At 46.4% G+C, this 19,320-nt stretch overlaps 1 protein-coding gene across 3 annotated transcripts in view; it reads right to left on the bottom strand.

Moving 5' to 3' along the window:
* The window catches only part of Rho-5 (rhomboid-5), a 56,261-nt gene that overhangs the window by 7,491 nt on the left and 29,450 nt on the right, over positions 1–19,320 (bottom strand). For 2 of the 3 annotated variants that reach the window (XM_077670840.1, XM_077670841.1), the window contains exons 7-12: positions 18,257–18,396; positions 16,895–17,006; positions 4,557–4,631; positions 3,653–3,814; positions 2,488–2,508; positions 82–221 (exon numbers count right to left, since the gene is read on the bottom strand). In XM_077670840.1, the coding sequence (XP_077526966.1) occupies positions 82–221; positions 2,488–2,508; positions 3,653–3,814; positions 4,557–4,631; positions 16,895–17,006; positions 18,257–18,396 (650 nt within the window). The remainder of the gene's footprint in view (positions 1–81; positions 222–2,487; positions 2,509–3,652; positions 3,815–4,556; positions 4,632–16,894; positions 17,007–18,256; positions 18,397–19,320) is intronic. The other variant, XM_077670842.1, reaches the window with a different exon arrangement.

Raw genomic sequence — 19,320 nt, 5'->3', positions numbered from 1 at the left:
AAACATCTTGTGAGAAATTTGTAACGTCCCTGCGCTCTGTAGCATTAAAATAATAACAAGCAAGCCTGCAGGGGTCCTGACCTGGGGTCCTGACCGCAGACCGAGCCGGAGAGGCGCCGCTGGGTCATGCCCCGGTCCTGACCGACGGCCGAGGGGTCAGCAACCCAGCGGGGCGGTCCCGGCTGGCTGACGTTCCACTTCCTCCATGTCGAGATCACCTCCTGTGTTCGGAGGGGAAAAAATCAAGTGGCTCCACCCTCCAAAGCCTCCAGAATACATATCCGCAAACTATTTGCACCTATTGCGAGCAACTAAAAAAAAAGAAGCGAAGATTGGGACCTTGCAACATGCGCTCACACTGCACGAAATGAACTTTTTCAATGCACAAGGTTGACATGCAGGAACACCTCTTTTGTATGGGCTTGCGATTTTTAAGTGAAAGAATCTGCAATTGGAACTCGCATGTGGATAAAATACAAATTAAGAATTGCAGTTCTAAGAGATTCGCAGTGCCGGCAAAAGAAATTAATGTTTCAGAGCTGACTGCAACTATTGATTGATGAGACATAAGAGTCCTGGTTCCAGCTTTCACAAAATCTTCAATAATGTATAATGGGCAGACCAGGAGCATTTAATTTAAAAAGAATATTGGACCCATTCCCAGCCTTCTCTTTTTCCATCGTGTCACTAAATTTGGCACGACTTTTAAGCATTTTCAGGCAGCTTAAAAAAAATGGCATTAATGCACATTTCAAGAGACCTTTAGAGGCAAAATGACTGGTAAGGGTAAGTTTTGAGCTTTATCAACAAACCTGACCGCAAAGCCAGAACCTCGGACCTCCGATATCTTCAGAAAAACCCTCCCATAACTGACAATGCGCTAAAACGGAATTGTGACTATTTTTTGTAGAGGAACTAAAAGTACTCTGTCACAATCACCACTCAACACCTACTGCAGCTATAGCACGAAAAAATAGCGAGTACCTTATTTATCAGTTTGCTATAGCACTTTCATCACAAGAAAGTTTTACTCGCTGCCATAATGCAAAACGTTCACGCTGACATCAGGGACATCATGTCAAACATGGTACGGCAGATGAGCTTCAAAAGCCAAAAGCCAACTCTTAGATGGCATTCTGGCGTCATAAGCCATGCACAGCCAGTCAGCCGTGCGAGAGGACAATCATGGCCAGCACACACTTCGATTACTTGCCGTTAATTACACACCAGACGCAACTTGTGGGTCAGTAAACGAGGTAACAAAACATGAAAACGAACCAAATCCCTTAGAGAGAGTTGATTCATGCGCTGAACAGCCGGGAACCAAACAGAAAGGTCAAAGGAAAGAAGTGGTCGGGTGGCCAGCGAATAAATAAATAAATAAAGGTACAAGAGATAAAAATATAAATTCGTTGGAATACACACATCACCAAAAAGGAAAAAAAGTCCTCAATCCTAAACAAAAGGTCAGCAACAAATGCCATGCTGCCTTTGTCATAAGCAACTTATTTTGACTTCATTTACCAACATTAAAACCAACTTGCCTCAATATGCAAGCTCAACAAGTAGTTAACATAGGAGTTTTTTTCTAGTTACAAAGCACGACCTAAAACAACACCAATAAAGCAATCACACAAAGGTGTTTTATCAATGACTTAGTATCTAGGTTATTAACGCATTTCAAATGGACTATTATTATGTGTACACAGGGTATATTTCTCGGCTGTTTCCAGTGTTTAATCCCTGCAAAGCGTTATGCGGTGCTTTGAGCTACAACACTCCGCTGCAAACTACTAACAAACAACGCCACCAAAGCACACAAGTTAGCATGCAAGGCAATGTTACAATGAGGTAGAGGGTTAAGCGGGTGAAAAAGCAGATGTAGTACACGTTTACAAGTTGAGGCACATCCACAAAGAAGCCAGTTAGGTTTAGTGGCAAGCAGTTGTACAACAGGCAGCTTCTAAGTGATCAAAAGCGACGAAATGCACAAAGGAGCGCACAGATATTCCTCCCGTACACCTTTCAAAGATAATTTTTTCCTTATCATTTAGATTATGTGTCAGGGAACCATGGCTAAGTGAACAGCAATATTAGAATATCCCAAGACATAGCTGTCTTTTGTTATTGCCCTAATTTTTTTTTTGTACAGCTTGTCATAAACTGGTTTACGTTAAGTGAATTTCTCAGTTGTGCAATCAATATTCCTGTAAGCAAAACTACTGCACGTGCACCTTATCATGATGCTGACATAATGGAAGCCATTATAGCTATTGAGTTATAATGGCTTATAGAGGCTTATAATAGCTCTATAATGGCTATTAGAGCTATCACCAATAGAGCTATCAGAGCTATTACCAATGGAGCCATTATCACCTTTTAGTCTCCTCGGCAAAGATAAAAAATATCTGTGCATTTCTTCACCAGCACGCGAAGCAGCAATGGTACATGCGAGGGAGAGAGATGGAGAGAAAAGTTTTTGCCTACCCCGGCCATAATTCCTCGTGTCTAAAGGAGCAGCGAGAGTGTTGTACGAGCGGCAGGAGCATGGGGAGAGGTGAGAGGGATGGCAAGAGACGGGACAAAAAGGGACGAGGATGGAGAGGAGGAAAAAGACAGAGAGAAAGAGAGAGTGAGTTGGGAACACAAAGCACCAACATTGAGAAAAAACAAGTCGCACACCGAGACAGCTTCTTCACTTTTCTTCAGACTAATTTTTGATATCTGCTTACGGGTAAATTAAGGGGAAAAAATGAAAGAAGATTGCTTTTGCACACTAACTTACACATGAAAGCCTCTAGTTGCTTGCGACCCAAAGCAACAGTTGGTATTACACAGCCAGACAAACTAAATTTTGCCGACAGCAGGAAGAAAAAGTAATTAGATATCAGCTTAAACTACCATAACTCCCACCACTGAGAGATGCTGCCCCAACTACTGTAAGATAGCCAGCCTGGAACTTGATGTGATACACCGAAATATAGTTTGTTTACGTACTTTCTGCAAGTTCTTGATCTCGGTTATACAATGGACATCAGAAATCTTCTTTGGGTCCCCAGTTTTCCACTTAAGTTATGGCACAGCTACTGACACTAAAAGTCGTGCAAAAAGATAAATCGTTCAAGCACAGTTTAGTAGGCTGCTTCGTCAATGTACACTAAGCAGACAGAAACGTTAAGAAACAAAAATAAAAGGATCCCAGAGAATATGACCTTCTCTCTTTGACCTTTGTGCCTGGCTCCTGAGCATGTGTACAATAGTATTCCTTAAATAATTGCAGGTGCCAGTTTCATAAACAAAAAAAAAAAAAGAAGGAAAGAGGACATGACATCTTTTGCCCAGATAACCACATATGCTGGATGCCTAAAAATAAGCCGAACGGACAGCTTCCTACCCCCTCAATGCCTTTTCCCTTTCCCTCAATCGTTAGCAAGAAAGAAAGCTTTTAATGAAGCTGCAACGTCACAAAACAACTCGACGGTAATGCCTTCAAACACGTAGAAATCGTACAAGAGACAAAAAGACAAGAAGTTTCATTGTTCCATCCCCCAAAGCCTGAATGAACTGGCACTCGCAAGTTGCAAAAACCCTCCGCACTTCAAAAACCAGCAAAAAAAGTTCGAGCAGAGAGACTGCGTTGAGTCGAACTCACCGAGCACTTGTCGCGCGAAGTTTGCACGCACCCCGACCGGTCGTTGCGAACACAGCAGGCCGTGTTCCGCTCTTTCCGCCGGTCCTTGGCTATGCTGTCGTGAATGCGCCGGTCCCTCCTCATGCACGGCGTAAACTTGGCCCCGAGATGAACCAAGTCAGCCTGCCAGGTGTTCAAGGAACGGGTGCCAACACAAGTCACGCCGACAGTCCTCCCAGCAAACTCTGAAAGCGCTCGCACAGCCTCGTTTGTACAGGTTGCGAATGCAAGCAGCCACGAAACAGTTTGGGAAAAATTTTATGCTAGGGAAAACGGCTCGGGCAAAGCTTCCAAACAGTTGGGGAAAAAGTTTAGGTTGGGGAAAATGTTAGGGAAAAGTTTTTGTGGAGTGCCCAAAAGTCACTACAAAGTAAGTTGCAAATGCAGATGGCCATGAAACAGTTTGGGAAAATTTTTATGCTATGGAAAACGGTTAGGGAAAAGCTTCCAAACAGTTTGGGAAAAAGTTTTGGTTAGGGAAAATGTTGGGGAAAAGTTACGGCGGAGTCCCCAAAACTCGCCACAAAGTAACCGTAACAGTACCGTGCTTAGCCTAATACGGATACATCTGGGCTATGTGGCACACTGTTTCAACCACTTTGGACTCTCACATGTGCACTGAAACCTCGCACTTATGAGTAATGCCTCTAACTCAGACCACGGCCAGCACAGAATTACTACCACTGTGGCAAAGTTCTGGGCGTACAAGAAATGGAAATCCCCCCCACCGACAGTCTGGGAATTGAGTAACCTCCCCCCCAACCTCTCGAACTAGGGCACTACAACGACTTGGTGTGGACATTTCTTAGTGAGAAAACCAGAAAGGACCAGGAGGAACAAATAGGAAAACGAACAGTGCACCCACCGCTCTGGGTCCCACCCAGAAGTTGTCCGGTTCGTAGAAATCTACCTGCTGTAGCGTCAATGTCGTCACCATCACCTGTGCAAAAAAGAAAGAAAGAAAAAACAGCAAGGCAGGTTAACGAAGTGTGAACCCCTGGTTTATTTAAGCCAAATAATACTAAAAGAATTTCTGGGATTTCAAAAACACCCAAGGAGCACGAAAAAAGCAAGAGGCAGAAAAAAGAGCGAGCACAAGTTAGCAATAGCTACTGCCATAACAAATGCACTTTTTTTTTTTCCTCGAGAATTTTCACGCACTAGGTGGTGGCACATGGCGCTATCGTGCCTACATTGTGAAGCTCGCTCCTCCTATAGTCCAAAGCGTCAGCCATCATCGCATTCAAATAAGAAAACATTGAAACTGACTGGACATAACAACACCACATAGGAGGGTGAGGGCTTTCAGATTAACATTACAGCCAAACAGCAGCAGCATGAGTGTCAGCGATGTGCCTTGTGTAACTGAACATATGGTCGCACACTGCCTCAAACCTGCTCACTTCAGTTTGCAGGCGAAATGAAAACTTGTAGGAAAAGTTAGAAAAATTCACTGACAGCGTATACATGGTGTTAATGCAATGTCGAAATGGCAGTAGAAAAAAAAAGTGTGCAAATGCTTACCTATCATAAAAAAACAGGACTTCACATGCTATGAGTAATTTTTTTTTTTTGAGGGGGGGGGGGGGGGGGGGGTGTAAAACCATCATGAGCCATTCCGCCCTGTGAAGGTGCGCAGCCAGCGAAGCTTTTTGGCACACGATATAGAGGTGACACAAAATTTAATTGAAAAGTAGGAGAAAAATTTGTTTCTCTTGGGTGCTGACACAGTTACAGCTGTTTCTTGCTAAACACTCGCAATAAAGTTGGCTTTGCCGTAAAGCACTTCTCCATACTCTGAACAAAAATGCGCGGAGCTCTAGCCAATGCCTGTCCCGCACTTGGACAACATCATCCTGTAAGTAAAGTAGCGTCAATGAAAGAAATGCTTTCTTGACATGTTCAGGGCGAGAGCCACTGTTGAGCCCGAGTACCGAGCTCCCTTCATAAAGTAGACTGAACTCCCGGTGTGTTTTGCAACTGCGCGGCCACCACCAAAATCATCGGGTCTTTGAAACATCAGGAGACACCGCCAGGGTGTTTGTTGTTCAACACCTCGTGCTTTAAAGGAGCCATGAAGAGAAAATACAACTTCGTTTAATTTGAAAGAACTAGGATTCAGTATCTCACTCAGCTCCATTACAGCTACAAAAGATATCTTTTTAACGAAAAAAAAAAAAGAGCAAGAAGTATTTAACAACTTTCAAATTTTGCACCACAGTGACGTGTTATGAGCAAGAATGACGTTATATGGGTGAACAATAAAACATAACTTTCAGTGCGTTAACTGCACGTTAGCATTCAAGTGATGCGGTCAAATGGAACTAGAGGCCCCATTACAGACGTCCAGTTATGTGTCGTCGCGACAGGTCAGTTGGGCGGCCGCCAATCGCACAAACAATGTTCCATGACGTCATAGAAAAGTTGCGGAAAATTGGCTAGGGGGTCACGACTGCTTCACACGTTTTTTTTAATATCTCCATTATTTTTTCGAAGATTGATATCATTGTTATCGAGACTAAGCAGTCTTTCTAATAAACCCAACTTGTATTTTGCCTTCATGGCTCCTTAAAGGGGGATGTGGCTTTCAAAATAAACTTTTTTTTATTTCTTTGTGTATTTCGATGAACATTGGCACAGCAACTTCTGTAATAACACCTTAAAAATTTCAAAGTAATATTCTGAAAACTTTTTTATTTATTAATTTTTCTTTCTGTTTTGCTTGTACCGAGCTTGAGCGGCTTATAAAACACGATAGAAAACCTGTTAGAAGTGCTTTGCATTCCCAAATGAATGGACGAGGTCGTGACAGTCCTAGAATTTTTTTTACAACACAATGTTTTTTAGTTTTCATTTTTTTTTAGAGGTTAATGTACAACAGGCATGTCGACTGTGAATGGCTAGTTGAATAAAAAAATTACAGAAAACAAATCTGGAAAACCAAGAGTGTCACAACCTGAACTGTTCATCAAGGAATGTACCGTATAAACCGGAATATAGGTCGAGTTTTTTTCCAAAAAAATCTGCACAAAAGTCACCCCTCGTCTTATATAGCGGTCATTGGCAGAATGTAAATCGTTGTCTGGCAAACAATGTGCAAGCGCAGTCTGTCGCCATCGCCATTCGTGTCGGACTGCTCTCTCGCACTATCAGGCCTTTATTTGATTTCGCTTTTCTCTAGTTTTTCGTCTTTTACTCGTTTATTGTGCGTGCGTGCGTACATTTCTGTACGTCTCTGTTCCGAGATGAGTGGTGGCAGTCGACGCCAGTTCACCGCGGCGTTTAAGCTGACGGCGATTGAGTCACCGAGCAGAGTGGAAATATGGCGGCGCAACGCCAGTTAGGCGTTTCGGAGAAAAGTGTGTGGTACTGGCGGAGCCAGAAAGCTAAGCTGTGCACGTGCAACCCCCGAAACCGATCGTTCCGTGGACGTCAAGCGGTGCACCCCGAGTTGGGGAACAAAGTGGAGGACTTCATCCGGGAACTTCGCTCACGATCGCTCCGGAGGCCATGCGCAGGTGGGCTCCGCGAACTGTACAATGAGTGGATAGCCGGCGACAACAAAAGACCTATACGGGCCGGTTGCGACCGTGTCAAGCTGGGTGTCCTTCTCTGGGCAGTCGCTGCCCGACGACATGGTTACACGAGCGTTCAGGAAGTGCTCCATCAGCAACGCGCCTGATGGCATGGAAGATGACAGTGCGAAGCAGTCATCCTCGGACGACTCTGAGAGCTCGGACGAGTGACTTCGGCAGGCATAGTGAGTGGCAGTGACGGACGGGAGTCGAAAATAAATATAGACATTGTGAGTGCACTTCTGTGCCGAATTTTTTTTTTTTTCAACTTTTCCCACCTCAAGGTAGGGGGTCGACCTATATACCGGGTCGTCCTATAATCCGGTTTATACGGTAATGCAAGAAACGGAATCAAAATAGACCCAGCGGTCACAAAGAAATCTCTGGTACAAGCTACAGAGGTGGCAAAAAAAACTGTTTTGAGAAAACAGCTTTGAAGTTGCAACATAGGTTTCACTTATCAAAAGTCGTCAGGGTTGTAGCCTTTCGTGTCCTTTTGAACATGGGGCTTTTGGAAGGCCTTGCCTTTAAATTGGAGTGCCTTTTACAGCCTTTCCCTTTCCACAAAACATCATTTTCAGCTCCTCCGTGAACAGTACATACCGTATTTTCTCGCATATAACCCGCACCCCTAACTTTGAACTCCCCGAAAAAATAAAAAAAAAATCCTCGCGTATAACCCGCATGCTTACCTAAAAAAAACTGGTCTAGGAAGTCACAATTGCACAGTCACAATCTCGTTTACAGGTGAACTTTATTTGAAATGATCGCCGCAACGTTCTCAGCGCCGATTCCGGTTCAGTCAGTTCAGTCAATCATCGCCAGACTCGCCACTGTCGCTGCTGCCATCCGAGGCTTCGTCGCCGCTCTCAAAGACGCGGTCGTCTTCGGTGCTATCTAAAGAATTGCTGATGGCGCACTTCTTGAAGCTTTTCCGCACCATGTCGGCCGGAATCGCCCCCCACGCATCCACGATCCACTGGCACAGCAGCGCAATGTCTGGCCTCCGCACGCGTCCCGTCGGTGTGAGGGCGTAAAGGCCGTCGGCCATCCATTCGGCATACAGCCGCTTCACGTGCGCCTTGAACGGCTTATTTAGGCACACGTCCAGTGGCTGGAGCATGGAAGTCATGCCACCGGGTATGATCACGAGGTCCGTGCGGTTGTCGGCGAGGCGCGCTTTCACTGCGTCAGTGCAGTGGCCTCGGAACGAGTCCAGCACCAGCATCGACCGCCGTGCCAACATGGCTCCTGGCCTTCTCTCCCAGATCGTGCGAAGCCAGTCACCGACGAGGTCACTATTCATCCAACCGTTATCTTCGGCCCGCACAACAATCCCTGGTTGCAGTGGGGTACTGGGTAGCGTTTTGCGCTTGAAGATTACATACGGGCGCAGTTTGGTGCCGTCCGCCAAAGCGCACAACATTACTGTACAGCGCAGCTTGGTGTTTCCGCCCGTCAGCACGCTCACAGATTTCGAGCCCTTTTTCTGCAAAGTGGTGTCCATGGGCATCTCGAAGTACACGGGCGTTTGGTCGGCATTTCCCACCTGGGAGAGCAAGTAGTTGTGCTCCTTCCTGAGCCCGATGACGTAACGTTGATAGTTCAACAGCTTCTCCTCGTAGGCGTTGGGAAGCTGCTGGCACATGGTCGTTCGCCGCCGCATCGAAAATCCGTGCCTGGCCATGAATCGCTGGAGCCATCCACGGCTCGCACGAAACTCGCGTGGGATGTTCATCTCCCGGGCCAACCTCAGAGCTTCCATCTGTGCCATCTTCGTGGACACAGCGTGGCCACGACTCCTCCGCTCCTCAATGAATTTGACAAGCTGCGTCTCAAGAAGGGGGTACGCGCCAGTCTTCGGGCCGCGAAATGCTCGCTTCTCCTTGTGTGCACTTTCGAGAGAGGCCTTTTTTTTTCCGCCAGTCGCGAATGCAGGACTCGTCGACGTCGTGCTTTCTCGTAGCAGCTCTGTTAGCGATTTCCTCCGCAGCAGCTATGATCTTCAGCTTCTCTTTCGCGGTGAAAGATTGACGCCGAGACCCACTCATGGTGCCTCACCAGACACGGCTGACCAACGGTGCAAACTGGCCACACCTGAGTTGGGGGCCCAACAACTTCGCTACAAAGCGCACGCAAATCACCGCAACAGACACTGTTGACCAAACCAAACAAAGCATGTGAAAAGTCCGAATAAACACGCTATGTAGGGGATCTGTCTATGGCCTGTGTTGCCTTCTTATTGGCTTTGCACCTGATGATGACGATGGAGATGCGGACTGCATGGCAGGCCGTGCATTGCCGTGAAGCCGACCTCTGCTTCCAGAATATTCGCAGATAACCCGCACCCCCACTTTTCGGACGATTTTTTTTCAATTTTTGGTGCGGGTTATATGCGAGAAAATACGGTAGCCCATTTTGCAGACCAAATGGAGGGGGAGATAGTTTTCAATGGGCTTTCAATGCAAAGTAGGTTAGCTGGTTGGCTGTATCGCACTGGACAACTTCCCTTTGCAGTGTGGTCACCGTGGCAACAAATGAAGCACCCTTTTTCTTTACTTAAATTTGAAAATGACTCTTGGCTTCTTTTGTTTTATAATCTTGCCTGGAGCAGCAACTTATTACTCATACGTGCAGGTGTTCATTGCCAAAAGTTTGCATAACACAAGGATGCAAATGAGCCACTTTGAAGCTTGGTATAATATTCTGCACAACTCCAAAGCATTTTTTAACTACTTTTGACTTTCAAGGCATCCAATATTTCTCGCAGCACAGCCAGTATGCCCTAAGCCATAGATTATATGCATTGGTATCAATAATTCCCCTAAAAAATTCACTGGTAAATGCTGCGACAGAAAGGTACATTTTTAACGCAGAGAACATATTATCATTCCTATATTCCAAACCCAAACCTGTTTGCATGATTACTAGAAGTGCACGGGAAACGTTGCACAAGAAAGGCGATACGGCTCGCGCGCACCGCAGCGCACACTTACCGCGACATATCGTACTTTGGTTATCCCTGATATGGCTGGTCAGGTCGCTTTTAAGATTAAATTTAATGTCGCAGGCACTAATTACAACTACTGGCGTTCAATAGTAACTAGTTGCGCAGACATGTGATGCTCCAATGCGTGTCGGCTACACCATGCGCGCCGCAGCGTTTGAGGCATCGACCGTTTCTTTCCCAAGGCTAGCGAGCCCACAATCAAAACACAGCAATAACTAAGCGTGTAAACATCGCAACTCCGACTGAAAGTTCACTTCGCGAACCGCTATTGCAAGCGCGCACATCACGTGTCACTTTTCGGGGTCTGGCGACGGTACAGTCACGCGCACCACGAAGCGTTCGATGACCTCCACCGAGCCGCACATCTTCCCGTAATCTCACTCGTGATCTTAGGCATTCCCATCGCGATAATGTCTGTGTTGAATAGCACAGACTGAACAGAAACTTGGCCGAGCGAAGCAGCGAAAATGAACTCAAAATGCGCAGTACGGAGTTCACGCAGCCGCCGTCTAGCGTTGCCGCCGCGACACCCAATCAGGGGGGTCATTTTAGCGCGCCCCGACCGGAGGGCCAATAGCGCTTCAGCATCCATTTCTAGCCTCGTTTGTGCGTCATTTCTTTTCTGCCGTTTGCACGTTTGTGAATGGACGAAGATAAAAGAGACGAGTGGAACCGGAAAGACGATCGCTCGGCCGATCTAACGATATCAAAATGGCCGCGCCTGGTGGCACCGTTGCGGAGATACAGCGCTCCGAAAATTGACGTTTTTTTTCGCCCTTTTGCACTGATAGTTTGTCACCGTGCCTGGCAAAAGTATTTTTTTATGCCACTTTGCGACGCTTTTCAGCGCAAAAACTTTGCAGACGCACAGAATAGGAAACATAGAAGCCGAATATGTGGCTTTCAAAAAAGCGATGTTTTGGTCATTTTTCTGAAGTTGAAAGACGCGTCCTCCCCTTAAAGGGACACTGAAGTGAATTTGTCAAGCTCCCATTTTTGCTTGCACTGTGTAGACTGGCTCAAATTAACACACTATTCATCGTTTATCCGGTTGACAAATCGGTAATTATTTTACAAAGCGCGAAAGAAGAAAAACTACCATGCGCGGTTTGCGGCAGCCGCACCAACTAAAGGCTGTGACGTCAGGAGGGGGGGGGGCACCGTGATTGGACGATGCCCAAGGTTAGCAATCAAACAAGTTTCGGTTTCAGTTTCGGTTCTGTAAAACAACATGCTTGACATCCGATGGCGTTGTTGGATGGCCATTCTCGATATCTCAGTACAGTCGAACCCCGCTACAACGAACGCCGCTTCAACGAAATTTCCGCTTCAACAAAATATTTCCAATTCCCCGTCAGCTAGCCATAGAAGTCAATGCAACAAAGTCCTCGCCACAACGAACCATTTTTCAGACTTGCTTTCGCTTCAACGAAATTTTCGATGATTTGGGCTGGGTTTGAACAATTATTTTACAATAAAATAAGCATAGCGCCAGCTATCTGTAACTTTTTATACATTCAGGACGCTTAGTTTCACCGAAAATGCGCGTTGCGACCACACCGCCACCCAAAACAAAACAAAAAATAACTCATAGGCGCACGCCATTGCTTGATGGTGATAACGATGTGGCTGACCGTCTTTACACGAGGCGCAGGCCCGCTTCGCCAAGGCGGAGCCCCAGAGCTACAGCCAATCCGTATCCAGTTGAAATTGCATGAATGTGCTCCGCTGCTGGCAGCGTTGCCAGATGGTGAAATTCGGCACCAGATTGGAAAAATCTGGTGAAATTTGGGGGCTACTGGTGTTGATGTACCGGAACGGCTACACCAGACATTATCTGGTGAAAACTGGTGAAAAATGTTGAGAAATGGCTTGCCACTTGAATTAATCAAGTTTACACCGTTTTGTTAGTCTTTCATCTGCAGTTCATAGGTGGCGCCACTTTCTCGACATTGAGGCTTGTGGCCATGGAGGAAAGAAGAGAAAAGTATTGTTATTCTAGGCACTGGAGTATTCTTTCCTCCATGCCTCCATGCTTGTGGCACTTGTGGGGTGGCCATAGAGGAAAGGGGGTAGCGCTTTTTGGTCTTTGTTGTTGCACGGCTTTGTCGTCGGCGGAGGGGGTGGAGGTGGGGGGGAGGGTTGTGTGGGGTTGTTGCACGGCCGCTGGATGAGAGCGCAGCCTTTCATCCAGCGGCCGTGGTTGTTGACTGGCGGCGTTGAAGGAGAGGAAATTTCTGGGTTGGTGGCCGCCCTCAGTGCAGCACTCCCATCCTCTTGTCATGAATCACTTTCTCGATCGGTGAAAACGGCGTTTGACGCGGCTAATAAAGTTGCTGGTGTAGCCGTTTCTCTTCGGGTCCGCGATGACGGCTTTTTCTTCCTTTTTACGTTCGTCGAGAGCCGAAAATACAGATGGCGTGTGAATTTAGGTGGTAAGAATCAAATTGTAGGTAGCTTCGGTATGGGTAGGTTTAACACGTACTTGAAGGCTGAATTGATTTGCCTGTCTCTTCATCAAAACAAGGAGGAATTGTGTTTGTCTCTCTTTCCATGGTGAACTGAATTGCTGATTCAATCGAATTGAGGTGCATCAGGAAGTTGTCCGCTGTCTTTTTTTTTTGATGATACAAAAACATTTACCATTTTTCCATTTAACATTTTACCATTTTTCGCTGTAAAAAGGTAAAAAAGCCGGAAATACGTCATAGGAGCCATATTTTAGTGCTGGTGAAATCTGGTGAAATTTCGGCCAGGATTTGGTGCCGAAGCCCCTTTCCGATCTGGCAACGCTGGCTGCTGGCGCGGTGCCGTCATGTATGCTGTGAGCAGCTGTCCTTGCCGTTTTCCTTCTACCATTCTTCATAGCCAAGAGCGAAAATCATGTTTGCGCGTTTGGTCTTGAAGCCTAGTCATCCTATCTTAGTCGCGAGCGCGCGGTCATGTTAAATGCAAGCGCGCGCGTCTTGCCTGCCAAGGTCAGTAGCTGCCGTGCCCTGTCAGAGGATAAGATAACGGCACTGCTCCTGCCACAAGCGAGAGGGGGGCTTCCCACGGCCTAGCAGCTATCTGCAAGTAATCAGCTCGGTGGGCACGCATTGTTGTACAGCGATACGTTTTGCGCCTGCATATCTTCACCCCCCTCCGTAACGCGTTCTTTGGGTGGTGAAAAAACAGATAACTATTGGTATGATTGTTATCCGAATAAACATGAGTTATTGCGCGTCACTCCTTTTTCTAAACATTGTATTATGCTGCCAATGTTGCGGAAACGCACGGGGCTATTTTTCTGGCCTTTCCGTGGTGTGTAGGGGCAGATTTCGCCTCAACGAATTTTCGCTTCAACGAAATTTTTCGCACGTCCCGTCAATTTCGTTGTAGCGGGATTCGACTGTAATCGCCGTACCACGCTTCTGCCATGTTGTCGGCTGTCAAATGTCTAAGATAAACCTCCCAGGGCGGCTTGGAATCGTAGAAATCACTAGACGAGGCCTACGCAGTGGATGAACGCCCTCCGCGTCACCGCAGACTCTCAAATGCCATGCGCTTTTCCCGCATATTCGGAGCTTGCCTCACTCATGTCTGTTCGTAAAAAGCTAGTTCGCACCAGGCCAAGGGTGTGCTGATTGAGGCCTGGGCCCACTGCCCGCAAGCAGTCGGTGCTTGTGGCAACAGCACGCCAACGAGAACTCGCTAGCGCGTCATTGCCAGTATGCGCACGTTCTGCGATCTCGCTCGTGGAGCAGTGAACGTTACGGCCCAAAAAGGGTGAACTCAGTCCAGAAAACATCGGCCGCATACGAAAAAAGCAACTTAAAAAAAAAAAACATGTACTCTCGAGGATTCAAACCTGCGACTTTCAAACAGTAATCCCAGCGCCTCAAACCACTAGGCCACGAGCCGGCACTGACCGGGCTGGATATATAAGGTCTATAATGTATAATCAGTTTACACTTTTATTTATTTTAAGCATTTCAAGTACTTTATGTGACTATTTGTTGTATAGCGCTCCTGCAGTAAGCGTCCCCCAAACTTCCACAATATCTCACGTCTAGCAATTGCATTTCTTTGACGGAAAAGCGTTTGCAGATGTGCGGTCGTGCTGCTGACCGCTGTGCTTGTTTACCCAGCGCAAAAAATGCTTCCTGCTCCCTAGTTTTGCGCTGTACGGTAAAAGTTTCAGTTGATTTTATTTTCATAGTACCTATATTGACCTCGCTGACTCTTCTCCCGCCTTCAATTGGCCTTAGATTTTCCTACTAGCGTAAAGTCAGCGAAGCGTCGCATGTGCACTTGTGCAGCGCTTGTGTGGAGCGACCCGGACACTGAGTTTGACACAGTGTACAAACTAACAAAGTAAGGAAAGGCACATTCTTTCATTCACAAAGTTGTTGTGGCTTAGTTTAAATTGAGCGAGCGAATAGCGACGACCCGTCGGCGGCCGACGGACGAAACGCTGGGCCGACTGACTCGATCGGTAGGTCGGCTGGTCGGCGAACCGTGCAGTAGCGCGGCCATTTTCCAGCTCATCTCCTGCTGACGTCACACGATAACGCCACAGAAAATGGGCGAGCGTAAAGAGAGGAAAACAGCATTTTCGAATTGATTTTTCTACTAAATAAATTCGCGTAAACGCGGCCAGAGTGGTCGAAACAAGGCCTACGGACTCCGAACTACAATTTGCGCTAGTAATCCCGCAATGTTTACAAATCACTTCAGTGTCCCTTTAAAACAGCTCGCACCTCGGAGATACATGCAGCCTTGGGAGTTTGTGTTCGCAGACGCGAAAAATAGCCATATAAGCTTCACTTAAAAATAGGGGTGTGCGAATATCAATTTTTTAATTTCGAAGCGAATTCGAATAATAAAAACAAAGTTCGAATCGAATCGAATATTTTTCGAATATTTTTCGAATACGAATACTTATGGTTTTTTGTAAAATTAATGTTTTCACCATCTAGAGACACAAAAACTGCAACTTTATTGCACAACAAATCGCACAAAGTAAAATTAGGAATTACACAATACCATTGCACTCAACAGATTAAGGTCTGCACTCACTTAAATGTTAACATGGAGAAAGGTTAACTGCTCGACATGTTCGGGGAGCAGTGACAACCTCCTGCTCGTCACCACTTTACCAGATATTGAAAACAGCCGCTCACTTGAGACACTAGTAGCTGGCATGCCCGAGCCCGTGCACATTGCCGCGCGCTGATACAGTAAAATCTTGATTATACTAATCTCGCGGGACTGCGAAAAATATTCGTATCATCCGAAATTCGTATGAACCAACACAGACCAAAAAATTTAGCACTGAAAAAAGTTTTCGTTTATTTCTTTTTCCTACTTTCGCGTGAAGAAATTCGTGATTTTTCTGCTTTTTTTAACCCCCGTGTCGCAAAGCAGTCCTTTCTGGAGCACGTAAAGCTTCGCGCTCGTCTCCTCACTCGGTGTGCCCAAGCTCGCTACACGCCGCAACAGCAGTGGCAACAGCCAAGCGTGAACCGCATGGTGCGGTTTTGCACGCGATTCGCGTGCCTCGGCTCTGCGAGCGCTGTATTTTCACGCCCACATCGACGATTTCGCGCCCGCGGTAGCGCCTACCTCGGTCAGAAAATGACGCAGTACCGCAGTACCGCAGTACGCGGGCGGCAGAATGGAGGAGCCTGACTACTTGCGATGAGATCGAGACAGCCGGCTTGGCTCCGCCAGAGACGGTTAGGCTTAGCACCCCGGCAAATATTTTATGGGCGCTTTCACTAGCGGCGCGGATGATGTTTTATAGTACCGTTATCGCATGAATTATCAGCTCCTTTACCGTACAAGCAACTTCGTGTCTCCCTTGAGCCGCATTTTAAAGAGCGGTTAGAAGCGGTCGCTCGAGCGCCCGAGCCACTTTGCGGCTGGAGCCGACGCCATGTTGACGTCGCCGGCCGCGCCGCGCGCAGCGTGGGGGTGGTTTCGCGGCGGTGTCAGCGCGTTGGGCGTGCGCAGAGCGTTTTCGCGAGCAGAAAACAACAGCCCGGCCGTTTCTGGAGAAAGAGTGACAAACAGGGGAGCGAGAGCCGTCACTTGCTCGTTCAGCAGTCGGGTGCCTCGCCGGCTCGTTCGTACCTTCCGCCAGGCCGCGCAGGTCCGTTCGTAACAGCCGAAATTTTTCCCATTGCAAACGATGCAATTTCGCTGGGACTTTTCGGAAATTCGTATCATCCCGAAATTCGCACCCCCAGAATCATATCAACGAGAGTCCACTGTAAATAAACACCAATACAGACACGCTCTGAATTTTTTTTTTTTTTTTTTAGTTTTGGGTGGTTTGAATATTTCGAACAATAAAAGTGTCGTTCGAATCGAATCGAATAACAAAAAATTCGAATCGAATATTCGAAGTTTCGAATATTCGCACACCCCTACTTAAAAAGTGTCTTCACTATGTAACTAGATACAGTATCTTGAACATAAAGCAAAAAAAGGAGAGTGCTGTACTTGAGCTCACACACCGTCGACTAAGTCTTGAGAAGAACATGACTCCGACTGCTCTCAGGCACAGTGACACAAACCTTGGGCAACAAACAACCCGTAATGGCTGGCAGTATAACAGGAAGAGCAACTCACCAAGCTCGTCTTTTGCGTCTTGTGAAAGCCCACAGGACCCAAGCCGTACACGGCCAAGGAAATGATGGTGATGAGCACTTGGACCGTGGTCACCCAATAGGTGAAGTAGGGTCTGCAAAAGAACCACCCAAGGGGCAACCGTGAGCAACAACCACGCACAAACAACGTGACAAACTGCTCTCTACAAAAGCCACAAACGGCTCTGCCTCCCTAGAACTCGTCTGGCCCAGTGCACGTTGACTATTAAGATCTGTTCAAACAGTTTCCCTCTGGTTAACTTTATTTCAAACTTCTAGACACTGTAGACGGCAAGTGGGTTGAGTACAGACAAATGTTGCGCGCAAGAATGTTCTCCTGTGTCCTGTTTTATCGCACCGTCTGTAACAATTAATGAATATGCACTGACTAGCACAGCCTGAAGCTCGACCCGCACTGTGTACCAAGCTTGTCAATGAGTTTTTGTTCGAGGGATTGGCCAGTACGGCTGGCCCCCACAACAGTTGATCGGCCATTAGAAGTTGATGAGGTAGCCTTCTTTTCCCTTGTATGGACGATGCCATGCTAAGACTAGCCCGGTTTGACGCGTTTAAACTGGGCTTGTCTGGTACTGGGCTTCTGCAGATCGACCCGGCATGCGCTGAGCTCCCACATAAATTTTTGCAGCCGAGGATTGGCCAACGATGTCACCCACACACCGCAACGGGGAAAACAAAGTTGGCATTCACATTTCCAAGATGTTAGGAGAGCAAGAGAGGAGGAAGAAAAAAATGGAGGAAGCGCACACTAACACATAACACTCAAAGGCAGCGAAGCTGTACGCAGTTTTCACGATCATCACAAAGGTTTCAGTCCACGATTGCAGCCGATTTAGCTCTTCTTCGCTGCTGCAAAGACCTTTACTCCATACTTTTTGTTGCTAAAAGTGTGAGCTTCTTTCATTTTTTTAAAGTGATAATCATTGGACATCACCTTGGGGGGGCGTACACTATGACGTGTATTTCTCGTTCCAAGCAAGCGTTGCCACGATTACGACAAATGCTAAAGAGTTTTTTTTGTTGTTGTTGTTGTTGTTTTTTTGGCCAATCTTGGCCAATCTCCCTAAGTGGATATGCTTGGCTTGACAAACATGCACAGGGGACGCTGGGCTGTCATCATGAGGCACGCACACACGAGCGCCAGACATCCTTTTGGTATTGTTAACTGCCGGGCGGTCACTGTGAGGCACATGCGGTCACATGCACGCGCTCGGCAATTTCTTAGTATTTTTAACTGCGCACAGGAAAAATTACGATTTTCTACACAGCATCGCTGTTTAAAAAAGTTGCAAAGATGGACAGATGTGTGCCCCTCTACAACGCGTACCTGTGGTCCTCGATGTCCTCTAGTTGCTGCCGCACATCCTTGGTGATGCGGTCGCGCCGGAAACTCCTCTGCAGCACCTTCCCGACCAGGCCCATGCCGTACTGCCGCCGGTCAGAGTTCTCCAGGCACCAGTCCAACACCTGGCGTAATTACACAAGAATGCATTAAAAAAAAAAAAGAAGAAAATCGCCAAAACCGCAAATAACACTGTATAGGCACAGCCGAATGATGATTACCTTGGTTTAATTGAGCGAGGGCTTCTTAAACAGTGCCAGCAATTCAATATATAACTGGGCTCTCAGAACTTACCAATAAAGATGTAGATGCCAGAAATCACATCTGAGACACTAGCATCAGCAACTGAACACTTCAGCCAAAACACAACAGCACAACTTCAATGCACGTCTGTTTCCTTTTTTTTTTTCTTCCTTTTTTTTCTCAGCAGCAGGAAACTTCTCAGTTAGTACAAGTGTTCATCTAATTTTTTTTTTGTTTTGGCACCAGAAATATACTTGGCACTAGAATGGCCTCAATGTTACATATTCACACAAGTAATAGAGCAAACCTTCAGGGCTTGGCGATCCAGTAAAATGAGAAGAAAAAATTTTTTAAAAAATTAAGTAGTTTTTTTTTCCTTGCAGAAAATAATTTTTTACAAGGCTACTGATGCTGCCTACAGTCAAATAAAGTGGTGTCGTCAACAAAGCACTTACAACCCGCTCAGTATACACAGAAACTTTTGTTCGAGGAAGTACAGACCAGCCCACTTATAATGAACACATCGGGAAACAAAAAATTAGTTCACTATATCCGTTTTTTGCTATATCTGGACATAAAATAGATGTATAGAAATGGTAATGAGAAACGAAGATTTGTTCTTTTTGGCCGGAATTTCTTTAAAACCGGGTTATCTGTAAGTGGGCTATACCGTATAGGTAGGGAGCAGGAAGATTAAGCCCAAGGTTTAAGATTCGGCATAAAGTTTAAAAATGTGATGTTCTTTCATTCAATCTTATACAGGGTAGACCATTTATAACATATCTCATGGGAGCCGCGAAAATCCG

This window comes from Haemaphysalis longicornis, unplaced genomic scaffold, assembly GCF_048455015.1.
Source record: "Haemaphysalis longicornis isolate Haplotype H1 unplaced genomic scaffold, Haemaphysalis longicornis Haplotype H1 scaffold_5, whole genome shotgun sequence".
NCBI lineage: Eukaryota > Metazoa > Arthropoda > Arachnida > Ixodida > Ixodidae > Haemaphysalis > Haemaphysalis longicornis.
This window is presented reverse-complemented; position numbering and strand designations above follow the sequence as displayed.